Source organism: Trachinotus anak, unplaced genomic scaffold (genome assembly GCF_046630095.1).
Source record: "Trachinotus anak isolate AG129_WGS33_773 ecotype Australia unplaced genomic scaffold, CSIRO_AGI_Tana_v1 ptg000014l, whole genome shotgun sequence".
In the NCBI taxonomy this organism is placed as follows: Eukaryota; Metazoa; Chordata; class Actinopteri; order Carangiformes; family Carangidae; genus Trachinotus; species Trachinotus anak.
The window spans coordinates 6,336,497-6,361,881 of record NW_027273865.1 but is presented as its reverse complement, the minus strand read 5'-3'; the positions used below and the strand labels follow the sequence as shown (position 1 = coordinate 6,361,881).

The 25,385-nt window shown below is 43.7% G+C and overlaps 1 protein-coding gene across 2 annotated transcripts; it reads right to left on the bottom strand.

Moving 5' to 3' along the window:
- Positions 1-76: 76 nt before the first annotated feature.
- Positions 77-24,879, bottom strand: bcl9l (bcl9 like). Of its 2 annotated transcripts, XM_071496504.1 has the most exons (10): positions 24,567-24,679; positions 10,026-10,091; positions 8,675-8,748; positions 8,006-8,418; positions 5,565-5,687; positions 5,004-5,178; positions 4,765-4,849; positions 2,010-4,410; positions 1,665-1,919; positions 77-1,320 (listed from the first exon to the last, which is right to left on the bottom strand). In XM_071496504.1, exons 4-10 carry the CDS (start codon positions 8,328-8,330, stop codon positions 128-130), a joined length of 4,557 nt encoding a protein of 1,518 aa, XP_071352605.1. In that variant the 5' UTR covers positions 8,331-8,418; positions 8,675-8,748; positions 10,026-10,091; positions 24,567-24,679; the 3' UTR covers positions 77-127. The 2 variants fall into 2 exon arrangements, with proteins under 2 accessions (XP_071352605.1, XP_071352604.1); XM_071496503.1 differs by lacking the exon at positions 10,026-10,091 and having other exon boundaries at positions 24,567-24,879.
- Positions 24,880-25,385: the final 506 nt, after the last annotated feature.

Here is a 25,385-nt window from a genome sequence, read left to right as displayed (position 1 = left end):
TACATTCCTCTTTTCAAACTGCAAGAATAACATTAATGAAAAAAATTGGACACAATGGGAAGTTAATCTAGTGGACACATTTTTTCCTTTTTTTTTTTTTTTTTTTTTACAGTTTATGTGAGCTGGATCAGAATGGCATATTGGCCATGCCTCCAGGGCCATAGCCAATGGGACTGTCCAGAGACATTCCCCGCTGTCTGAGAGACTGAGGGCCCATCATACCAGACTGCGGGTGGGGGGGGCCCATCATTGGGCCCTGAGGGGACATTAGAGGACCCTGGGGGCCGAAGGGATCTCCTGGAATTGACATGCTTCGCTGCTTAGCCTGCATCATCATAATGTTTTGCTGTGCCATCAGATTGTGTGGATGCTGCTGGGAGGGCATCATGCCAGGGTATGGATTGGAAGGATGGTGGAGAAGGCTGTTGGCCATCATGGCTTGCTGTTGCTGGAGTTGCTGCTGGGGAACCATGCCTGTCCTTCCCATCATATGTCCAGGGGGGCACATGGGCCCCATGCCCCCACCAGAAACCATACCCCTAGAGCCCCCCTGAGGAATTCCCATACTTTGGCGTATCCCACCATGTGAGGGGTGAGGTGGCAGCTGCTGTTCATCCATCATATTCTGTAGGTTTGCTAAGTGGGGGTTGGATGAAGGACCGCTGTTGTGCGGCGGGCCAGAAGAAGACAGCTGTTTGAGGAGCTGCTGTGGAGTAGGTTGCTGGGATGGTGGCCCCTGATGTGGATTCTGATGTGGCTCACTCTTGGGGAAATACTGAAGAGTGCTACTGGGCTTATCAGAAGGAATGATGCGGGAGAGATCAAACTCAGGGATCCCCGTATGAGTGGGTCGTATAACTTCACTTAGATCTGGGCCTTCCCCCATGGGCAGAGAGGCAAATGAGTCTGAAGGGTGAGAGGGGCGCTGGTGAGGATGACCCTTGCTAAGCAGGTGTAACTGCTGGGGTGACAGAATATCCTCATTAGCCTGAGAGAAATTCTGTGACATTCCTCCAATAGGTGAGTGCATGGGTCCATGAGATGGTAGCTGCATGCGAGGAAAACCTGCCATTTGATTTTGAGACATGGGTGAAACATTGCAGGGCTCCATTCCATCAGGTGCGCCTCCCCCCATCATGGCAGAATTCATGGCAGGCATACCCATTTGGTTTGGGGAGGAAAGCACAGGTCCTGAGGCGTCATGTGACAGGTGCTGCTGAGCTTGGCCTACAATACCCATGGGGCTTTGTGGATCACTGTGAGGACCAATGGAGCCTTGGGAGACTAGTATCTGGGCGGTCTGGGGGTTCCCCATGTTTCCTGGTGATAAAACAAGGCCAGCATGTGAAAAAAAATCCCACTAACATCACATTAACATTTGAAAATAGACTCCCCCTTTTCACAACCCATTAGACTTATGAAATATTAACTGAATGTCTTCATATTTTCGAACAGCACTACTGCCATAAGAGGGTCCAGACTGAGAGAAGGTTTTTATAGGCAAAACAACACACATTTAAGATTTAACACATGCCATTCAGTCAGTCTTTCTCTGATAATATGAAAATATTTAAAAATGGCACATTGAACCACCTTCCTCTCTGCATACTGCCTAACTATAAGGAGTTTTCTGTCTATGTCACAATATGTCCAAATTTTCATACCTCCAATGCTAACACCAGATAGAAGAGGTCGATCAGGCAGCATCTCATCATCAGAAGTGGCAATTGTTTTGATTGCATCATGGTAGAGAGGAGTAGAACTGGGCATGGCATATTTGGACATCTGAGACATGATAAGGGATAAAGGATTCTGAGATGGAGGAGCATCGGGAGAGGAAGTAAATGGCATGCTAGGATTCATAGAGCCTGGCTGGCTAATGGGGGTAGAGTTGGAACTCCTCGGGGGAAGTGATTGCCCTGCAAAGAACATAAAAGATTATTAATGTCATAGCAATATGAGGAACAGCATGAATGATCTGATGTGTGATTTGACTGTCTAGAGTGTACCTGTCTCAGTGGAACTACTTCCTCCATTGCCCACTACTTTCCCACTGGTTGGACCACCTGGACTTGGAAGAGCTGTTTTAGGAGACGTCCAACCTGGAGAACCCACAGCCATGACTGGGGACTTCAGTCGTCCAGGAGAGGCAGATGGAGAGTGCAACCCGAGGTTGGAAGACCCTATTACCTGGGGAGACTTCATGGAAGAAGAGGAAGGAGTCCCAGCACCAGACGCAGGAGGAAGAGGGGGGTGATGCCCTGCGGAGATCTGTGAGGGTGACTTGAGTGCTGGAGCAGAGGGGGAAGGCAGAAGAGGAGAAGACTCTTGGTTGAGGGATGGTGACTTGAGCTGATGAGGAGGAGGCACTGAAGGAGAGGTCAAGGGGTTAACATTGATTGATAGATCAGAGGAGTGCCTAGGACCAAGGTCTGCTCCCCTGAGGCCTCCAGTCATTGGCATGTGACTAAGCCGTGATGTAACCCCCATTTGATTAGGACCTTGCTGGTCAGGCCCAAACATTGCAGGGCCTGGTTGTTGAAGATAGGGCCCTTCCACCTGTCCTCCAGAGAAGGGACCTTGATTGGGAAACTGAAAGGGGCCTTCAGGTCCTGGGATCATTCCCTTATTTCCTCCCCTTCCGTTCTGTGAAGCCCTGATTCGTGAAATTTCTCCAGGGCTGAACATCTCACATAAAGGCCCCCCTCCTGCAGAACCTCCTCGGAGCTTCTGAGCTAGCATCATCTGCTGTTGATGCTGAGCATTCATCTGTGGGTTAATGTTCATTGTGAGGTTACTCCCCAGTGGAGAATCCACCAAGTCTCTCATCTGAGGACCCCCTCCAGGAGAACTCATAATTTCCCGTGAACCAGGAAAGTCCATCGGATCACCTCGAGTGGAGGGTGGGCCCCGGCCCATTCCCAAATTGGAAAAGTCTGGGCCCCCAGGATTCTCCATAATTCTTGAGCCCAGATTGTCCTGTTGATGCTGTTTTGCTAATCTTTCAAGTTCAAACCTGGGAAGGCCCTGCATTTGCTGTTTCTCCATGATGCGGAACATTTCTTCACGTGTTAACAGATGCTCTGGGTCCCCCTGTAAGTGCTGAGGATGTCCAGTTGGGTAGCAGCCATGAAAAGGACCTCCACCACCTATGTCATCTAGCCAGATCATCCCCGGTCTGGCGGGCCTTTGAGGTCCTAGACCCTCCATTGATAAAATTCCCCCTGGACTACCAGGAAACCCTCCTCCTCCAGGTGGCCCTCTCTGCATTTGTCCCGGGAACCTTGGCCCACGGGGTCCCTCTTGGTGCATGTCTATCATTCGTACATTTCCACCCATTCCTCCTCCCATCATATTGCCAGGACCCCACTGCTGGTCTCCAGGCTTGCTGTGGTAGGGAGGAGGGGGTCCTCTTATCATCATGGGACCTCCATGCATGCCCATCTCATTCACCATCCTGAAGTGCTGGGGATGTGTGGGGGGTTGCATTTCCTGTTGTCGTCTTTTCTCTTGGTAGTATTCTTCCTTAAGTTTCCTCCATGCCATTTGCTCTGGGGTCAGCCCTTCTGATCCATGTAAGGGACCCATGTTGACCCCAGGTGAAGACAGCTGGTGATGTGGGTGTTGTGGTAGGTTATGGTGAGAGTCCATTTGAGGGCTGTCAAGGGCATGTCCACCAAGGGACTGTGTTTGAGAAATTATGGACTGGAGAGGTTCTTCATATTTCTTCATACCTCCCATTGGAGCCATAGCTGATGATAGCACATTGCCACTACTGCAATTTCCAGAGTTATTAGTACCATTGTCACTGTCCTCAAGAATTCCACTCCTATCACTGTTGTTGTTATTATTTAGGTTGGAGGAGTTATTAGTAGCATTATTGTTGGAGCCTCCTGTGTCTCCAGGGCCTCCACTTGCCCCACTGCGCAGAAGCAGTCTCTCTATGTCTCTCAGTGTCTGCAAAGAGCGCTCCCTATGTTCCAGCTGCTCTTTGGAAAGACCATCTGTGTTCCCTGGGCCACTCCTCTGGCCCATATCACTCTGTAGATGTGCAGATAGAATGGAGGGACTCTTTGAGGGAGAGACAGTAGCAACAGGAAGAGGCATACCCCCTGCGCCCTCCCCATCTCCAGCTCCTGGGACTGGGCCTACAGGTGTGGTCGTGCCTCCTCCCTCTGACCTATGGGCAACAATGCTATTATTGCTGGAGGCTCCTCCGGACCTGGTCTGAGAGGATTCATTATCTGAGTGTCCTGCTGATGACGGTGTCCCTGCAGGATGCAGTGGGCCTCCGACTCCTGCAGAGGATGGCCGCGGAGTTCCACTTTGGGATTTAGGGGTGCCTGTGGGTGGAGAACTACTGGAGTTTACCTTCTCAGATATGTTAGGAAGCTTCCCTGATGGGTGGCCCTGTGGCAGACAAAAGAAGAAAAATAAACAAGTTCAGACGATTTAAAAAGTAGTAGTTGTTATAATATAATATATTATTGTTATTGTTATTATTATTATTATTATTATATTATCATTTATTGCCTATCAATTTGCCTAAACAACACATAGTGCACTTAACTTTCTCAGTACAGCAGTCATAACAATCGCTAATGGAAACAGGAACAAGGAGGTATCTGAGACCAAAATAGCTAAACAAATTAACCTTCCCACATACTTGCACCTGTGTGGAACATACATTTACTCCTCTGTGGTTAAACAGGTTCAACACAAACTTAACAGGTTTTATTTGCCACTGAGCTATGGATGTCTGACCTGCTCCAACTTGGTGCGTGGAACATTTTGCTGGTGAAACAGAAGAATGGAATCGGTCTGTCCTTTCATCACTGCCTCTGCAGCACTGTCAAACATATGGAGGAATAATACAAGCTAAATGATGACTGCAGCTGCATAATTCAGCACTGAAGTGGACAAAATCAAGTTTGTTGAAATGATAAGGAAAATCTAGACATGTGTACTTTTTATGTGAAAAATCACCTGCAAATGGATCTCACCTGTTGGCTAGGCTGGTTGTGAAAACATACACCACTTGCTGTGAAGACTGAGGTGGCTCTGCTTTTAGCCCTGGTCCCGCTCCACATCCCATCACAGGACCCCCAGGTTCAGACATGGGCCCTGCAGACAGACGATCAGAGAGCCCCTGGATAGGACCTGCCAGCCCACGCTCCCCTGAGAAAAATCAGCAGCACACTGGATTAATTGGTCTAAAGTGGTCTCCTCATTTACAATTGTAATACCAGTGCATCCTTTTGTCTACATCTAAACACTAGATGGAGCTAAAACACACGTAAAGTCAAATCAGTGGAAAGGGATGGTGTGGCATTCCAGGCTGATATCCTCTTCCTTTCAGTGTAAGTGCAGGATCTGAGAGCAGCAATGGATAATTTATGGCTTTAACCTGTTGTTTTCATAGAAAATAAAATTGAGACACGGCTTGGGATTTCTATGAGTAATTCAAATAGCCTTCACAGTTATGGCCCACAATGACACAATTGTTAGAGAGGACTGCGCTACATTCAATACGTTTCTTCCCCTGTGGACGTAGACAGACTCACGGTGGGTCGTAGTGTGCGGCTTGTCTTCATCTTCCTCTGTGTCAGGTCCAGAGCACCATTCATCTCCACTGTACGGCTGTTTCTTCTCCAGAACACAGCGCCGCTTACTGCGCATAACACCCTCTATAGAATAATACACACACATCAAAACCATCATAGTACTGTCCTTATAAAGAGGTTTACCTGTTTTTTGGGGGGTTTTTTTTTTACATTTACCACAGATCGTCTAGACCTGCCACTGCATTTTCCAGAACCAGAGGCTAATGTGCTACTCTCTGTTTTAATGCAGTTTGCTTTATCCGCTGGAAGTTTAGCTTACACCTGCCTTGACAAATGTAATGCATCACTTCAAATGAACACAATGTTAAATGCCAGAATCATTTTAAATCACTCATCAAATGGTCTTCGTTAAAAACTGTAATTAACCACATCAAAGAGTCACGTTAGTAAAATATACCATAGTCATGTCATGAAAAATAATAGATGTTAACCAGAGCTACCATTTGTCTCAGCTAGCCAATTTTCTTCTTTTTTTAAAAAACACTGGAAACATGGTTTTTGCGCCTGTGTTTGAACCATGTCCTCTACAAACATGCTCCTGCTAATGTGACCAGAGAGTATGCTCATACTTTCATGGAGAAATGTGACATGAAACTCCAAAAACAGCAATGGCAAATATGTAAACGTTCTCTTTCTGTCTGTGTTAAAAGTGAAACAATCAAAAGCACTGAAATTCACAAACTGAGCTGACTAAGTTTACTAAAGTAGAAGAAGTACACACCTGAAAAATCAAAACTAAAGGTAAAGGTAAAAATAAAACTCAGGATCATTTGCAGTTCTACTCATCTTTGTATAGGCTTTCTCTTTTTTCCCCCTCATCAATATGCCATGCATGCTAATCACATCTACAGATGCAATGTTTTGAGAATCATGTGCTGAGCCTTTCTCACACGGTGCACTAATAAGTTTGAGGATGCACAAGCTGCTGTGTGCAAACAGCTGCAAGAAAAATGCTGCAGCCTTCACACTTCCACAAGGCACCCAGTTTCAGAATAAGACAACAGAATCAGCTTCTGACAGGAAATACAACAGTGGGTTTTAAACTCCAGACGGTGACAGGAAAATAAACAGACTGGCAATAATACGATTTGTGTCCCATAGGCTCTATGAACCAGTCAGTGAAGATTTTTCAGGTTCATTAGTCAACATGTTACTGACTTTGTGGCAGAAAACTGCCGTCAAATGAACACATCTGGTGAGCTTGGGTAACCACAGATTTAAAAGACTGAGAATGTACAGTAAGAGAGGAAGCCTGCAGTGACAGTACAGAGAAAATGACAGCAGAGGGAGGACTGCTGCCTCCAGAGGCCACAGAAGCAATATGAAGCTGTGTGAAAGTACACAGAGCTGACCTCTTGTTTTCTGTCAGTGTTTTTGTAACCGCCAGCTTTCTGGTTTATCTTAACAAAAAACGTCAGCCATAGAGCCTGAGCAGACCATTTGCCACCACCTCTACAGGTTTCCAGGTTTCTTAGCGGGGTGATTTTGCATTTCATTTGAATGCACTTTTGTTTTTCCAACACACAGAAATTAGATCACGGGGAACGAGACAGACAGACGGAGAGGGGAGCATGGAGGGGAGGTCAAACGGAGCCCGAAGGAGTTTGCCTTCAAACGATCCACCCTGTCTTTCATTCTCTCCCTCTTTCAGCCTCTGTCAGCCTTTGTGTTGGAACCACACCTCTCTCTCTCTCTCTCTCTCTCTCTCCCTCACTCTCGCTCTCTCTTTCAGTGAGTCAAGTTGTGTGTGTGTGTGTATGTTTTTGTAAATGTGTGTGTTTGAAGAGGAGGTTCATGTCATGCACAGGAAGCCCAGATGAGTTTCACAAAATCACATTAATGTCATCTGCAGTTTAACCCTCACGTGAACTGGTCTAAATAAGTAACAGCAAAGAAATGCAAATAAAACACCTTGTACTGAACCACAAGAACACTAATATTTACAGAGACACTCACAGCAGGGAACTGTAGGCCTTTCCACCCACTTATCATCTCCTGCTTTAACAACAACCTCTCTGCGCTTACTAAGTTTTCAAAAGCTCATGACCTGGCTCTCCCTCTGAGCCCAGATGCTTTTTCATCTGAGAAACGTCACTGCAGCACAGGCATGACACAAACTATCAAAAGCCAGGGGGAAATTCTGACGCTTCACTAAAAGGTCAGGGCATTTCAGCGCGAGAGAAAACAAGTTCTTCTGTCCTCTCAGTCCTTGCATTCACTTCCTGCTGTGGAGGCGGTGAATGCGCGTAATCTGGTATTTCGGGTAAAGATTTGGCTGATAGGAAGGTAAAGGAAGTGAACTTCTGCTTACTTAGAACAGAAACACACTGTCTATATGTCCCAGATGCTGACGCAGTTTCTTCTGTGCATGCGTGCCTTACCTCCTTTGGCATCTGTCTCCAGGGCTGGAGGAATGGCATTTCTCGATTCACCAGAGTCAATGGAGACGCTTCGCTCCCGCTTGGATTTGGTTTTCAGCATCCCTCCGACGCCGCTCACTGATTTGCTGAGTGCCTTTAGCCCAGGGTTGCCCGGGGAGATCTGGTTGGTTTTGACTCCATGGCTCCCGGCAGCGACGCACTTTGAACCGAGGTGGCCAGCAGCTGCCGGCTGCTGCTGAGCCTGCTGGTTTACCCCCGGTATTTGGGATCGGCTGTCACTGGTGACCTGCTTGCCATGATTGGCCAGTTTATTGTCTTGGTGCATTTGATTAGCTGGTGATTGAGGTGGAGGTCCGGTATGGAGAATAGCTGTGCCTCTTTGTCAGTGGAGCTCACATTGCTTACAGGCGACACTGGTGGGGAAAAGAAAAATCATCAGTATTTCAGACAAAAAATCTGTGTTGGGCCCTTAAGTTGAAAGTCAAATTGAGATGGACCACTGCACAAGCAGCGATTTGGAAATGTAAAATAATTGATCGGAAAATGTTTTGCTTATTTTTTCTAAGAATAAATCTTGAACCTTGAGCGTGTGCTGAGTGGACGATCAGCAGCACACTCCGGTTCCAAGTTATCAGGCTTTAAGGCAAACTATTTGGCCTGTTCCCTCACCTCATCTCACCCAGATGTTCAGATGACACACTGCCATGCTGCTCTCCAGTACACTTCACTGACCACACATGGACCTGGGGGACAACAAGAGAGTAATATCATCAGTGGAGGCAGATAGCAACCTTTACAGTCAGTGCTATCTGTCAGTGTGTGTGTGTGTGTGTGTCTTCAGCCCGTGGGTCAACATCAACTTCATGAGCAGAGACAGAAAAGAGAGAGACGAGGCCAAAAGATTGACAAGAGAGCGAGGCCACAGTCGCTGTGAGTTAACTGTCCCTTTAAGGGGAAAGAGAGCAAAGAGTGAGCCCAAGCTGGGGGAGGGACCTGCAACTCAGAGAGAAGTAGCTCAGCAGCGTTTTAGGTCCCTCCCCCTACCAAACACTTCACAAACCACAAAAACACCACACATTCCACAACACTGTCTGTAGCAATACCTGTGACTCCCTCCCTCACTTTCTCAGCTTCACACTCAGAGTTTAAACACAGACAGACAGAAAAGTCATTACCTGCTTTTTCAGATTTCAGTTTAGGCCTATTTAGATTCACCACAAACTAAAGTGTTCATTGGTATTGCCGGTATTTGTTGTTAATCTAGTTCAGAGTGAAAGCACAGATGACGAGGCCTTCACCTCAGCTCTCCGCCTCGAGCTTTACCGGTGAAGCTCCCAGCTGAGCAGGATTCAAGCTCAGCATTAAGAATGAAGGACTCTTATCAACACATGAGGCTTCATTCTGGGTTCAAGTCCATAGCTGCAAGCTGACGCCCTCATGACACCGCCACCTGCCTGTGTCCATAACCCCCAGCTTCTGATTTTAACCTTTTGGGACTGGGGGGCTCTTCTCTTCTGTGTGTTGAAGAATTTGCGTGCAGTTTCACAAAGTAGTCATCTTGCCGTCTCTCCCTCAAAAGCTGCTTGTGCACAGAGCATTAAACAGCTCTTCAGTATTTGCAGGTCTCAACAAGACCCTTCCACACCTGTTGCTAGTGAACAATAGTTGGTCAAAACAGTCATCAGAGCCGGTTCAAAAACATCCAGCCCAGATATTTGGCTGACATAATGCAGATCTCGTGTAAATATTTCCACTGGGTTCCATTTTTGGCCAATGACACAAGCCAACCACTGCACACGGCACAGTCGGTCAGGTCAGCTGTCCCCGCTCCAACAGAACCATCTGCACCACTCACTCACCTTGACAGGTAATGGTAAACACAATGCCGCAATTAGTCATTAACTAACACCGGCTTGAGTCAGCACAGAGAGGTCCCTTGTTCGCTGGCTGAGGAGTTCATCACTCATTAACTCAAACGGGGACAGTCAGACATCAGCCCTGTTGACAAAGTGTGACTCACTTGCTTTGTGCAAAACAAAGAGGAGGCAGATTAGTCGCGTGGTGAGACGCTGACCTTCGAGTGGACCTGTAAGAAAAGATAGTGGATATCAAGCAGACTGGCAGTCATCTATGTTGTGTTTGAAGAAGTCAGGTGCAGCCCAGTTTGGACTGTAAAAGCACTTCACAGCAGGTAGTAAATGTTGTCTCTCGCTTTAATAAACCTGGAGTGGACCTCACTCTGCCATTATCCCCACTCCATGCCACATCTATGGGGCCTACAGTTAAGCAATCAGCCACAAGGAACATCACAGCGACTTTAGAACAGCGAACAGCTGAAGCCTTTTTCAGACTGGTTGAGTTGTGAGTGGATTTTAGGTTCTGTGAGGTGATAACATATTTATTACAACTATTCAAACCAATCTGCCCTCAATGAACATCATGAGATGTAATAAATTATGCATCTTGACCTTATAATGTTTAACTCATTTATTTACCTTTGTTTATTCCAGTGAATCCCACTGAGATAGAAATCTCATTTTCAACAGACACTTAACTTAAAGCATAATTAAAACAATTGACCATGTAGCCTGAACTGTTCTAATAACTGAGCAGGCTTCAAAAATTATTTTATTTGGAAGAATCTCAAGACCCAATTTGTGTTACAACATTTGGAGAAAAGTGTTCCAGTGCACTGCAGACAGGAGGACACGACTAAAAACCAGAAAAGTTTATATTAGATTAGACCTGTGACACGGGAGGTCTGGTTTAAGATTTCAAAAATAATAATTTGAGAGTACAAACATTATAATATAATATACTTGAGTAAACAGTTGAAGTATTTTGAAGGTACAAGTTATGAACACACAGCTGCTCTCCTTTCTATCATACCTATTATGCAACAGCTTAAAACAACTGGTTGCACCAGTGATGATTGAGGTGTGTCACTGTGAAGGGTGTGAGCATGTTGTACCTCATGTTTGTGTTTCATGTCGATCAATTTGTTTCCATTTTTACACCGAGGTTGAATTACATGCACTGTGATTCAGTGCTGTAAAACTGAATCACAATATGCCCAGCGCTTTCTATTGAGCAGCAGCACAGGCACAAGCTAAATCTGATTCTCATTGTTGTTTATAAAGAAGCGCTGATTAATCAGAGGCACCTGGAGCACCACGACTAAACTGAACTGATGTCATCTGCATTCATTAGATCCTGACCTCGACACAGCGACACAACCACACAGAGTAATGATTGGTGCTTAATTATGGTGACATTTGAGTGATGAATTGGATCAAATCAACCTGACTGCCGTGCAATTAATTTGCAATAAAATCAAGGTTGTAAAATCACAGTTAATGTCCCTTAAGGGAGGTGCTCTCCCTTTCCCTCGCCCTTTATCCACTCAAACAGTTTCTGCCAAACCAGGTGCGAACATTCATTTTCAGTCTAGCTCTTGTGTTCATGTTGACAGGGTTGCAGCTCTCCATCTGCCTCACAGGCTGTAGCTTTCCTTGTCAAACGGGGTCTCCTCTAGTTTCTTTTTTAATGGTTTCACAACTTGTCAATGGCAAAATATGTTGTTCTCATATATTTGCATTTGCAGGTACAGAACACTAATTGCACTTTTTCACCAGAAAGGAACAGAGGTCAAATGACCGATATCCAAGATCAGACATAAAAGTCTTTTTGAAGAATTTCTCACCCAAGTTGAGCTGATCAAGGGGCTTCAGGCCCCCGCAACCCCGAAAAGGAGGCGTGAAGCATCACCCACCAATTACTGAGAAAACACATTAAAAAGAAACCGTGTTAATAATTTCTCGCTCTGCTAAAAGCCCGAAAAATAATTACAGCCAAACTAAAGCAGGATGACATTTTGACTCTTGGATTTACTCAAATGTACACTGCCCAGTAAATAACAAGACTCTGACCTGCAAGCTCACAGCAGCTCGACAAAAATAAGCACTTAATAATAAGGCACGAACAGATGGGTGCAGGACTGCAAAGTACTCTGTTGGTTCATTGTAACAAGTGTAAGTAAATAATGCTGTATTGTATTATTAGACCAAGGCAGGTCTTTTTTTTTTCTCAAAGTCTACTGCTCTATTAAAGCTGTTAAAATGCTCAAATTAAACCTGTGAAGTCTCTAAAGTGGACTGAGGTAACAACAGTGGTAGATCCAAGATTTAAGGACCAGCTGTGTCTGTCCAGGGCACAGCGAGGACGTGAGGACGAGAAGCTGAATGATGCAGAACCAACGAAGGAGATGCTCATCATGTGGTGACACTCTGTTTAATGTCGAGGAGCAGACGCTGGACACGAGCAGAGCAGAGCCCACTGTCAGTCCACTGAAGGGGTGATCTGCACATGCAGATGCAAATCTTTATTCTTATATTAATAATTTGTGTGCATGATTTACAAGGAACTATTTCTTGTCATGTACAATAGTGTGTTTCACTGGCAGCAACCTCAGTATGTCACTGCATGTCAGTCCAAAATAAAATAGAACTGTATTAAACCCATTTGTGGCATCAAGAGAAAAGTGTGTCAAGGAGACAAAGACAAATGGAGTCAGTGAAATAAAGGCATCACTCAACTAAAACATAGGTGCTAGCTTGCTGCTGACACTCTTGAGTGCTCCTCCCTGACTGTCCAGATTACAATTTATAACTTCAGTCTGTACTGCTGAGCAACTGATGGTATTCATTTTAGGAAATTAATGAATGAATATTAGGGCTTAACAATTATTTGAAAGATTATCGAAACTGCAATATGTCCAAGTGCAACATCCAAATGGCAGGAGCTGCAATTGTTTTGATAAAAAGGTCAAATGTGTCACAATACGCCATAAATGAAGCATTGTGGTGCTATAGAGATGCCCCGACCCACAAATCATATCCTCCAGATTAAAGGGATCATCCTTGTTTGGTACAAGCCCCAACAAAGATCACATTATCATCATTTTTTACATTTTTTTAATTGAAAATGAAATTAAAAAAAATGAACACTCCACCTGAATTTTGAAATCTGCATTTTGTATATCGTTTAGCCCTGATCAATATTAATAAAAAATATATCTAAGGGCACAAATGGTTACAGTAATTTAGGGACACACAATAAAAAAATGTTAGCCTTTATACAAACCTCTGTGAAGCCTGAGTCATCTGACAAGAGCAACAAACAAGTGTTTCTGATCAGCCATTTAAATCAAACACACGTGTAGTGCTCTGATCCAGACTGAAATAGCGTCTCTTACGTGAACTGTCTCAATCAAATGTGTCAGTGTACTAATGCTGTGAAAATTAGGCTCTTAGCTAAAACTGAAGTAGTCTAATACAACAGTGTTGCAATAGATCAAGTGTCTGTTGAAACTGTTTCTGTTGAGGCTGTATTAAAGACGTGGCAATGATTCAGTTTGAGGCTTACAGTGCATCAGAGTGACGTGTCATATTCAGTCTACCCTTAAAGATGTAAACAGGACAAAATACTATAAACATCTCCAGGGTTCGATCCCCGATTCCCTACAGCATGAAATATGTGACCTGGCAGCTGAGAGACAGACGCTGATGGTCTGCTTACTTCTTGTAACTAACCCTGACTACAGACGGCTTTGTGCCTTAAATTGAATGTAATACTGTTACATTCATCAGCAGCCTGGGCTGTGCAGAGGGTGCACAGCAAAAGACATGGAAAGAAAAACAGCTGCCAGCTCCACTTAAATCTCCAGCATGTCTCACACCACTACTGAACTGAACATTTTTCACCACCAAGGGCGTCACTTCAAGGTGGAGCCAGTTCTAAAAAAAGATGTCTCCATCTGAGGCAGCAGAGATAATGGCTGTTTGCTGGGATCAAATGCTATCAAACAAGGTGGTGCCTTTGGTTGCAACAAAACAAAAAAAAAGTTATTGTCTTACACCAGGCAGAGCGAGGTGTGTTCAGTTAATACAGACGTGCGGACCATTCAACTCTTATTCATGACAGTTTATTACTGCTAAACTTCATGATGTACAGTCCAGCTGATACCTGTTGATTATGTGGAGCATTTTTGTGTCATTCACACTTTAATCCTGACTACCACACAATGATCCAATGTCTTCGGTGTCTCAGCCTCAAAGCTCCTCACAGTCCAAATCTCTGCTGATATGGTTTTGCAATATCCACCACCAGTCGCTGTTAGCTCCCTCAGCTCTCTGTTGACTTACAGCAGCGGCTCATTCTGCCTTATTTGCTAAATCTGCTCGACAGTTGTGGTTCATAGAAAATGAATCTGTCTTGTGGACAAATTAACATGTTGTTGTCCATTAAAGGTCTTCCCCTCTGTGGTCTGAGTTACCAGAGCTTTTATCAATAACAGCTCAAAAGAAATGATCTAATTGGCTGTTTTTTAACCATTTATTTCAAACAGGGGAGCCAGTGGTAAAACAGAAATACATGGGCTTGCATTACCACTTTCATGCCTTGGTGTGCACTGCTTCGACTTATCGACTTCGTTCAAGGTCCAATAACAACAATCAACAAATGTGTTAGGGCATAAAATCGTCTCCATTTCCCTTTTCTCTCATTTAACATTTTCACAAGTTGTTTTGGGAAACAAATTCAATTTGACTGTTGGGCCTTGTCCAGATGCATCCAATCACCGCTCCAAACAAATTAGGGAAATAATTCAATGAGTTTTAAAATCCATAGCATATGGTCTTTCCATATGAAGCCAGTTCATTGATGGCCACAATGGTAAGTACATATACACACAAAGCAGTCCAACACACACATACGCATGCCCCCGCATTCCTTCACCATCAAGGGAACCAAAGATCAGTGTTCTGAGTTAAGGCCTAGAGGTTCAATAAATGATTTCAATGAATATGCCAAAAGGTGTTTGCCTTTGACTGTGGAAAACACTGATGTTCTGTTAATTTTCTTCAGCTGACCATCCAGGGGTGATGTATTCTAAAACTCATGGGTGATTTGCAACTGTAATACGTGTGTGTGTGTGTGTGTGTGTGTGTGTGTGTGTGCGTGTGTGTGTGTGTGTGTGTGTGTGTGTGTGTGTGTGTGTGTGTGTGTGTGTGTGTGTGTCAGTTTGCCTACGGTAAGAGGTTGAGCTCCTATTTAGTCCCATTGGGTCACACAGTACTCTGTATTTTTAGAGCGAGCTGGTATTAATAGACCCAGAGAGCCCTGGGAAGTCAGGGCCAGGAGTGAGAACAAAATACGGAGCCAAGTCCAAAACACAGGAGCCACAGTGCTGCTCTGTGGATCAACACCAGTAAACACTGAGGCCAAAGTGTTTAACAGTACTGATGAATGAATAATGTGTATGACGCAGGAGGCCACACAGTCACACAGAGACGCACAGTTGGGACTTTTTTTTTTGACATCAGCTGGTTAACAAACTGCATTTGCACATGGCGCCAGTCGAAACGTAGCCTTAGAGAAGGAAAATTAGTTAAATGTGCTTGGCCACGCTGCGCGGTGACTTAGGATAAGGCCATGGCTAACACAACGTGTATGACTGTTAACAAAATTAATCCTCAGTGAAGGACTAATCGAAGTCAAAACATGTCCTGCCAAGTTCTCCTTCAGTTTTTATTAATATTAATGGAGATATAATGGTACAGCCGCCACAAACATCCATGTCAGGTTCACCAGAGGACATTTGTTAGTTTCTGGTTGTTGGTTTGGGTTGTGTGACGATCTGCTGGATGCTGGAAGTTTAGCTTTGTCAAAAGTCTATGAAAGAGGTCATCTACTGAAATGCAACAGGAACCAAACATAAGAATTATGTTAATAACACTGTTCTGCAGGAATATTACAGCGATTTCTCCAAAGAGCTGGTGGACAAATGACTGATTAAGAGAATCACCACCTTAGGATAACTATAATATGTTTTTAAAAGGTCTTATCCACCCCAATCAAAAATAAATTTAGTTAAATTGGCTCATTTAAGTTCTCTCTGATTAATGTCCGACATCGGTTTCCTGAAACGTCTTTTTGTCTTCACTGCAAATGAGTTCTCACCACCTAAGGCACAGTTTCCACTCAGCGTTATCATCAATATGTTACAACATATTTCCATGCTTCATCTGAATGTCTCGCAGACATCCTCCAGAATGACTGCATGTACACACTGTGCATTTCACTGATGCTTTATTTTGAATAAAACCTGCAGTGGGACTTTTTCAGCAGAAAACTGAGGCTGAAACTTGTGGTTTTTAAAATGATGACAAAGTCCCTGATTCTGAGTTGCATTTCCAAGAACAATCCACTCAGGACTTTTACACTCACAATCCTGAGCTGCACAAACATTTCCCTGAATCTAATTCTGCAGTAGAAAGGATGAAGTCTTTAAGCACCTCAGGTGGCAGACAATTCATTTTCCACTGGCCACAAATTCACTACTTACTTAACTACTTAAATTAACTACTGACTGAGCGGTTTTGTTTGTGTCAGGATGCATAAAAAAGTTAACACACAGCTCTAGTTTAGCAGAACCTGCTAAAACCGAATAAGACAAAACACCTCTGACAGGTTTTTGCTCGCCTGCTTTGATGTTGCCTGTCTGTTATGTGGGTTGTGTGGCTGCTGTAACGACTCCTTTCGTGTCCACACACAAAGGTTTGAAACAAGCCCAAAATTGTCACCCCTGTCACCACTGACCACTTTTCACTGAGTTAGACTTACTGCACATTTCACTGAGTATCTGCTGTGAATCTACCTGTGGGCCTTCTTCAATCAATTAATCTGCTCTAAATTGGACCAGGATGCATTTTATGAAATGTAATGTGACATGGACAGCTTTAAAGTCTTTCATGTTGCAACTTAGAAATAACCATTGAAGCAGCTGTGAGAGAACAATTTGCCTGCCACACACACTGTGATACAGTGTAATAAAATTAGGGGGGAAAAGCTGTGAATGGGATCATTTCTCCAAACTGTCTTGCTACCATAAAAATGTATTTTTAGTCAGTGGTTGGGCTCAACACATATCAAAAATTGAACCTTACAATACTTCAGTATATAAAGCTAACAAATATCTCAGAAGACTAGTGGCTTAAAGTTCCTCTCCAGACATGTTGTAAACTGCAATTAATATTTTGTTTCACATGGTCTCCCACTGGGTCTGGAAGCACATCTACGTACTTCCTCATTGAGAAATCTGGATCAGGCCTTGTGCCCCGCACACCACCGCTGCTTGTTCCAGCAGTGCATCAAGATGGTTAGTGGAGGAAACATCAGTAAGACTCAGCCACATGTTTGAGCCTCGGGTGTTTTTGAGGAGTTTATTCTGACAAAAACCGGCAACTAGAAGACGTTTCGGATCGGTAAGAGTAGTTATTTGGTTATGTTGTTTGTTAGCTTGTAACTGGCAGTGGCTGACACAGTGTTAGTGGCTGTGCTAATGCAAACGCTCACTCCCTCTACTGACAAGGTTTCAGTGACCGGTGAAAGAGCAGCTTGTATCATGATGAAAAAACACATATGAGCCTCAGTCAGACCCAGACTCAGATGAGGAGTCTGTTGTGACCAAAAACAGTGATTAGCCGAAGTATTAGAATGATTAGCATAGTTAGCATCTTTTATTTATTTATGTTGTTTGTTAGCTTGTTGCGAGCAGTGACTGACACAGTGTTAGTGGTTGTGCTAATGCAAACTCTGGCTCTCTGTACAGACAAGGCTTCGGGTTTATTTTTCCCACCTCCCGTCCCTGCAAGTTGACGGGATTGGTTCCTTAGGTTTTATGATGTATGACTCGCTGGCTGAATCTGTTGTTATGAGACATTGGATTACTGCAGTGCCAAGGTGGAAATACTCAGTCATGGTCTGACTGATTATTTCACTCATGATATGTCTTATATTATATAAAAAACATCATATAGACATTTTAACAGGGTTAAAAACTTGATTTTCATTGGAGGGGGACTTAATTGAAACTGAAAAAAGGTCTCTCTGTTTCTCCGCAGCAACACAGAAAAGAAAGCTAAGACTGGACAACTGTTGGTATAAGGAGTTTAATTTACATTAGACCTGTGGACAGAAAACACAGTAGCGTACTGTCACTGTCTCCTGTGGTTCAGCTGTTCTTGATTGAATTAAAATCACCGCACTTCATGTTTGAGAGGAAAAACACAAAGTTGAAATTTAAGGCAAGCACAGAACAGTTCTGTCAGCTGTGCTTCTGTCGTAGGGGTGGAATTGATTTGCAAGCCATGCAACTTTAGCAACATCAACAAGGATGATGACAGGCGAGCAGTGCTAGGTTTAAAGATGTTGAATCAGCCATCAAGCCTGTGCCAACTTTCACTCAAGGAGAACCAACTGGGACCAATAATGTGAAACTGCTTCCAAGTGACAGCTATCAGGACATTCTGAGTGATTATTGGTGCCAGCACCCAATAAATTACAGCCTTTAGACTCTCTTTGATGAATGACGTTACTGATTTTTCAGACTGCTGCTTGATTCAAATCCAATGTTTGAGAAAAATATTTAGCTCACGGGTCTCTTAACAATGTGACCACTGAAAGGTCACTTAATTAGAGGGCAATCCTCCATGTCTGATAACATACAGCACCAAACCCCTGAGGACCTACTGGCCATCTTGGAGAAATTATCTGGTATTGATGCAGCCAGTGTGAAAGCTTTCTGCACTGAGGAAGAACATTCAAAACTCATAAGTTTTAACCGGGAGAAGGCTATATTTGTATGCTGTCGAAGGCTGTAGGCAAGGAAAGCACACAATTGGAACTTGTTCAAAATTCTTGCAGGAGGAAAAAAATAGAAAGTATACTGCATGTTTGACATTTTTTGGTCAGAGCACTCCACTGGGCCAGCCATGAGTATAATAGGCAGGGAAACCCTGTTCATGGATTATTGATCACATTCAACTCCGTAGCCATACCTATTTCTTGCTCTTTATAATCTTTGCCATGGCATTTTTTCTCCTCCCTCATTCCTTCAATCATTTGCTTGTTCTTCTCTCCCAACATCCAGTTTGTTTTTCTGCAGCCTGACGTTGTAGGAATGTATTAGTCTACAAGCATAACAAGAGGTTACTGCAGGTCAACATCCATTTGAACCAACATCTAAAAATGAGAGGGTTTTTTTGAGTTGGTCAAAAAATCTATCATGTTTCACCTTTGATAAAAATAAATGAATAATTAAATTTAAAAAAGGAAGTTCTCTTTTGGGAGAAGTTAATCCTGACTGTGCATAGCTGCCTTTTCTGCACTCACAATTCTCTGTCTGCTCATTGTACTTGTTGGGGGTAAACTAACTGCAGTGCATTGTGGGATAGTATCACAGGTGACAGCCAAAAAAATAAAATCTGCACACTAGGGGGGTTGTGGCAGGTTGCTGTGGCAACAAAACATGTCACTGGGCTGAGTAAATATAGGCTAACCAGTAGGCGATGTGCAGAGAGGAGGGCCTGCTACAGCGGAAAGGCCACAGAAAAAAAAGAAAAGAAAACTGAGACATTTGTGAATATCTCAAAGCATCGCTGTCTTTTGATGTAACAGGCCTCTCTGAACAGTGACAACAAAAAAGATGACCTAAGATGCACCTTCCTTTTTACACTGAGGGAAAGCATTATGAATCATACAAAAAGTAGCGAGCTATGGAGGAAAAAAGATATTTCAGCTGAAAGATCCTGATTTATATGTGCTTCAAAATGGATTCTGCACATGTTTGTGACATGTGTTCTGGACTGGACAGACTGGGAGATATTTGCTGAAGGCATGGAAATTTGGGCAATTTACATGGGATTTTTTTTTGGCTACTCCAGACAAACACAGATGAAGACCTCCGCAACAGGCTGGAAATGAAGTGGTAAGAAGCCTCTAGGCACCTCGTTCATGGCTTTGCCTCAGCTCAGGGACACAGAAGTACTGGGCTCATTTTGTACAGAGGGTCAAGGGTTGTATCCTCTCCAACACATTCTGGGATGAAAGCCAACTAGATCAAGGAAAAAGATCAAACTGCAGCCTTAGTGCAGACAGAAGGCAGGCAGTACGGCACAGAGGCAAGTTGGAAAACAGACGGCTGATGGACAGAAGCCGTTCAGTGTCAAGCTGAATACACACCTCCCATTCTGCTCCGGAGAGGACGACCAGACCTTCCAGCCAGATGCAGCGTCTTGGTTTTTCCCAAAGATCATCGCCATGAAAAATTAGCATTAGAATGCACTGCACTCATGGTTTATTAAACAATATATTCTTACATCTGACCCTTTCTGCAGATTAAACGAATTAACAAACTAGAACTAAAAGTGCAACTGTTGTTCCCATGGGGAGCATTAGGGGTTGTACACAGCATCTTCTTCCCAAAACAACACTGAACTAACCATAAACAGAGGCCAAAACTTTAGCCTAAAAATAATCTGACCCCAACTGAAATATCTTGCATCAGCCAAATTGTGAGACAGAAGGACTACGATGAGAGAAATGCCAGAATTGACATTTCAATTAGTTTTAGCTGGTCACACCTGAATAACAAGTGGTGAAGGTACAGTAGAGGTAGCGAGGCGATGGTTGAAGCGATGATGCAAGAGGAGAGAAATCTGGGATGAAAAAGAGATGAAAGAAAACCAAGAGGAAAATTCACCTGGATTTAACAGGCAAACTTGTAATTACTGGAAAATATATGAACAAGGTGGGAAATTACCTCCAGATCATCAAAGTGTTTGCACATGTTTAGCCTCCGCTGGCTAATTTACAGCATCTACCCGAGTAGACACTCTAATGTAAGCACCCTTATGCTGAAAGTTATGGGGTCTTTTTCTAAAAACATGTTTGTGAGATAAAATAGTTGGAGTGTTTCAGAAATTTGATTACTACGTACCCACTGTAAGTAATGGTATGATTACAACTACACAGAACAAGAAAGCCAAAGAGGAGAGAGGTGCTGACAGATGCAGCAGCTGAATACAGAATCCCAGTTAGAGCCTGTTTGTGCATTCATATGTCATACAATTTGCAAAACACACTGCGTAGAGGGAACAATGGCATACACTGTTAAAGCCTTGCTGTGCTCCATGAGACCCTCGCAAAAATAAAATACCATTGTGCATTCATATACCAGGCAAACAGGCATCTACCAAGCTGTGCATCCACATACAGCACCAGCGAGTTACTTGGCAATTTTCTACACTCGATGCATAAATTAAAAATGTTACTTAGTGATTCTTCAACAGCACTCTACTCCCACGGTTCTTTGGTGATGAGAGGGAGATTATTTAAAGTTAAACTGGTATCAGACACAGATTATACAAAACTTGGACAAAACCCAAGTTTTGTAAAATGTGTGAAGTGAGCTCAGTCCAGGGCAGACAAAGGACCTGAAACAGACACACAGTAGGGCTGGTAAAAACGTTATGGTCCACTGATGTGGTGGCCCATCAGGATTTGTCCCAGTATGCACAATGGCCAGTCTGACTATGATGGGTTTTGTTGTACCTGTTGTAGTGCACAGGCGTAGTATGTCAGCGGGATGGAGTGAATATAGATAGGTAATAAGAATCTATCTGACTTTACATTAGCCGGTTAAATCCACCTTTCTCTCTCTCCCACCATTTTGCTTCAGATTGGTGTCACCACTTCATCCATCATTTCAAATTAAAAGCCCACTGCAGAGTCATGTAATTGCAACTTCCTGACATTGCAGCGATGCAATATTTTGCACTGGTGGACCACCGCTACAAAATGTATGAGGGAAACACTGGCCTTGGATTTCACACTGTCACTGGTCAGAGCTCAGGCCTCATTGGTCATTAAGCCTTTGATCACACCCACTGTTGGTTTAGTATCTAGAAAATTTCACTTTAATTCATTTTCCTGTCTGAGTCATCTCGTTTAACACCTACATGTTTCAAACTTTCAGACAAAGGTCACACAGACACATGTTGGTCTGTGTGACCTTTGTCACTAATTTACAGGATATTACAATATGGTCTTAATAATGGAGTCAGAACATATCAAGATTCCTCTCCAGGTAACCATTACGATGTATGATGAACCTGACTGTGCTAAATCAGACATTTTCTAGTGTTTGCATCAGTTTGGACACATGAAGAAATATCCTACTGTAAGTATCCACTGAGACTTCATTTGTTACATGACGCTTTCCAAGTAAGTGCTGACAAACAGAGGTGAACATCTGTTCCCTTCTTCCCATGAAACTGTGTACAGTATCTGAGGGTTAAATCCTGAAGCTGGTTCAGATTACATCCTCACTTCTACCAAGCAGCACCCCAGTTTGCTTGGATAAGGACCAGGACCTGCTTGTTCACAAGGTCTCAGTGTGGTTCAAATGGCATTGTTCTCACCTGATCCAGCAAAGTAAAGAGCCTGAATACTAAAGCTGTTCCCACTATGTCTGGTGTGACTAACTTTATTCATGTAATATAAAAGGTTGAGGACCAGTATCAGTGTGGACAGAGACTATATGCAAAAACAATGCAAATCACAAACACATAGAAAGGCACAGAACCACAACAGACACTGTAATGTGGACCAGAATGCGAGTGTCATAAAAAATGCTTTCACTTCAACACTTTCTATTTGGTGATTAGAGCGGGGGCCTTGCTTTTTTTTTTTTTTTTTCTCTAGTCCAGTACTTAAGTGTCTTAGTACATTCTGTCATGTGGAAACGTTCTCAATATCACATTATTCTTTCATAGCTCACCTTAGCAGCGCTCGCTGTAACTCACCCCAAAGTTCTCAGATCACCTAACCAGATAAGAAACACTTTGTCAGCAGCTCACCAAATCTGTCTCTGCTTGCACTGGAGCAGTGTGTGTGGACATGCAGTGGCTGCCACACGCTTATTCGCTCAAATCAACACTAGACAAAGCAAAAGAGGCAGGAAATACACTTTTCATTCACACCTAGAATATGCGTGCATGTGTATATATATATATATATATATATACGTGCGTACTCTTTGCCATGCTGCTATAGATACATTAGCCGTCACCTATTCTGTCATTTGTTTTGTCCACACTATGTGTATGTGCACAATTACTTACTAAAATGTCCATATCGTTTATCAAGAGTTGAGCACTAGATGGACTGAAAACAGAATAATATTTGGTCTACTAAGCCCTAGCATAATTAATTGATTCACACAAAGGTTCCATCATTGTCCACTACAAGCTCATTTACAGGGGCCCCTGAGGACAAAACCCACACAAAAACACAAAATAAAAAAGGCTTCCACAAACACCTACAGGTAGGCAGTGAAGAGTCCTTTAAAAAAGTCAGAAAAGAAAAAGACACTCTGAACCAAATGATGAAGGAGATATTTCACTTCCAGTGGAAAGCAACGCACAGTGTTCTGTAGCCCTGAAAGACAATTCAGATCAAGTTGCAAACTCTGTTAGGTGCTATATATAGCTCACCAGGATATTGTAGATACACACACAGCATGAAGCGCCTGTGCACACACACACGGAAAGGCCGTGAACCAACAGAGAAAAGCTGAGTATCTCTTCCTGTGAACTGGTTTAAGTGCAGCATTATCACACCATATACAACAGGGTGAACCAGCGGGGTCATGGGTTGTCATAAGTTTACTGGACTGGGACCCCCCCCACACACACACACAGAGAGAGAGAGAGAGAGAGAGAGAGAGAGAGAGAGAGAGAGAGAGAGAGAGAGGAAAAAGGGTGTGTGAGTGAGAACATTTAAGCTACACCACTTTCACAGGCTTTATTATCGCATTTTATTTAAAAAATCTATTAACTAACTTCTAATAGTGGCACTAAAACATTAAATGTGACAACTAACTTTACGCAACATAACATTTCACTTGTCATAGCTTGACGTCCAGCTGCACGGTACTGAGGGTAACTGAATCACAGCGAGACAGGAAATAACACAACATATTTTCTAATGACACACATTATCTCCGTGTACGGTCGGTACCGCTGAGCCCGGTGACAGGGAAGCGGCTGAGTGTTAAGCAGCGGCGGTATTAACAGCATGTTGGTCTCCACATGCCCACGCCGAGTCCGTACTGAAGTGACAGGTATCGTCACGCAGCCTGTCACCTACTGAACACGGTTTAGCTGCTTAGCACAAAACCATTCAAACGCTGCTTTGGCTGAGTCTGTCAGATTAGCTAGCTGACAAGCTAATAATGGTAATTTACACATCTGGACTGAAATGTTCTCGTCGGCAGACCGAGAAGGTGAACACGTAAAGTTGAGCAAGCACCGCATTGTTGTCAGGAGATTTTAAGGACACATGCCCCTGATGTGAACCCCAGCGCTCATGAGCGGAGACTTGCTGCGCCAGCCAGGTCCACAGGCTAACTTAGCATGCTAATTCATGTCTCCGCTAGGCTACTTGCTCGTAAGCCGACGTTGCCGTAGCACACATCTGCAAGCGAACCAATGCTAGCTAACGGGATTTGAACTTTGTTATTGGCTTGCTAGCGACCAGAAGACTTCATAAAAAGAGGAGAAAGTTATACGAGTCCACACATAAAGAAGACTGCTCCGACATATGAGAACAGCTAGCATGCTTCGGCAGTGACAGTGTTTTGAAATGCTGTGTACTCTACCCCATTTGGCTGGTTGTCTGAGATCAGAAGAGGCCGATGTCAGGTCTGACGGCCAGTCGACATTCCCCGGAGTGGCCGCCGCCACCGCTTGCTCCGCTCGCCGTAACACTGCGCAAGATGATCCCGATCCCGATGTTTGATAAGAAAGGAGCTGGTGCAGTTTGACGGAGGTTCAGATGGTGATAAATAACAACGGCGTGTCTAGGTTGAAGTTTCGGTTGAAATCAGAGGACGTGTCACCTTGCAGCGGTTCATGACTCCCACTATTCAAGATGTAGAAGGGCAGGACGTTGCATTTCTCTGCGAGTCCATTCACTCCCAGCCGCTGACAATAATTAGTGTGGCCACACGGGCATCCGTATGTCACTGTACTGATATGTCACACTGGACTTCTGTGCTGGCTGAGAGTTGGATTTTTTTTTTTTTCACTCTTAAAAATGATTGTGTAAATATTCATCATATTTTCAGACAATGATGTCCACAATGAAATCTAGCCTTGCAGACTTATAGATGCCATTCCTTAAACTTGGGTAAATCGATCAATCAATCAAATAATCAAACAGCAGATAGTGTTTTATTTTCTTCCGATTATCCGATCCAGCAAATGCCCCATTCACACAGCTCTCAGATCACATCTCTGATGGACTCGGTTGCCATCCTGCAGTAGAAGGCTGTGTGACTTCAAATTCAGAGTAGAGGTAAATCAGAGACACTGTAAACTGAGCTCAGACACTTCATGTTCGGGGAACCATTATGAAGTTAAGTCAGAGTGAGTATCCAGTTGTTGCACTGGTAACCCTGTTCTCTTTTTGTCAGATG

Coding starts and splice junctions, on each gene's coding strand:
- bcl9l (XM_071496503.1), bottom strand. CDS start 8,330: ATGCACCAAGACAATAAACTGGCCAATCATGGCAAGCAGGTCACCAGT. Junction 5,179..5,564: donor GCCGCACACTACGACCCACC/GTGAGTCTGTCT, acceptor GATTTTTCTCAG/GGGAGCGTGGGCTGGCAGGT. Junction 1,920..2,009: donor AAGTAGTTCCACTGAGACAG/GTACACTCTAGA, acceptor TGTTCTTTGCAG/GGCAATCACTTCCCCCGAGG.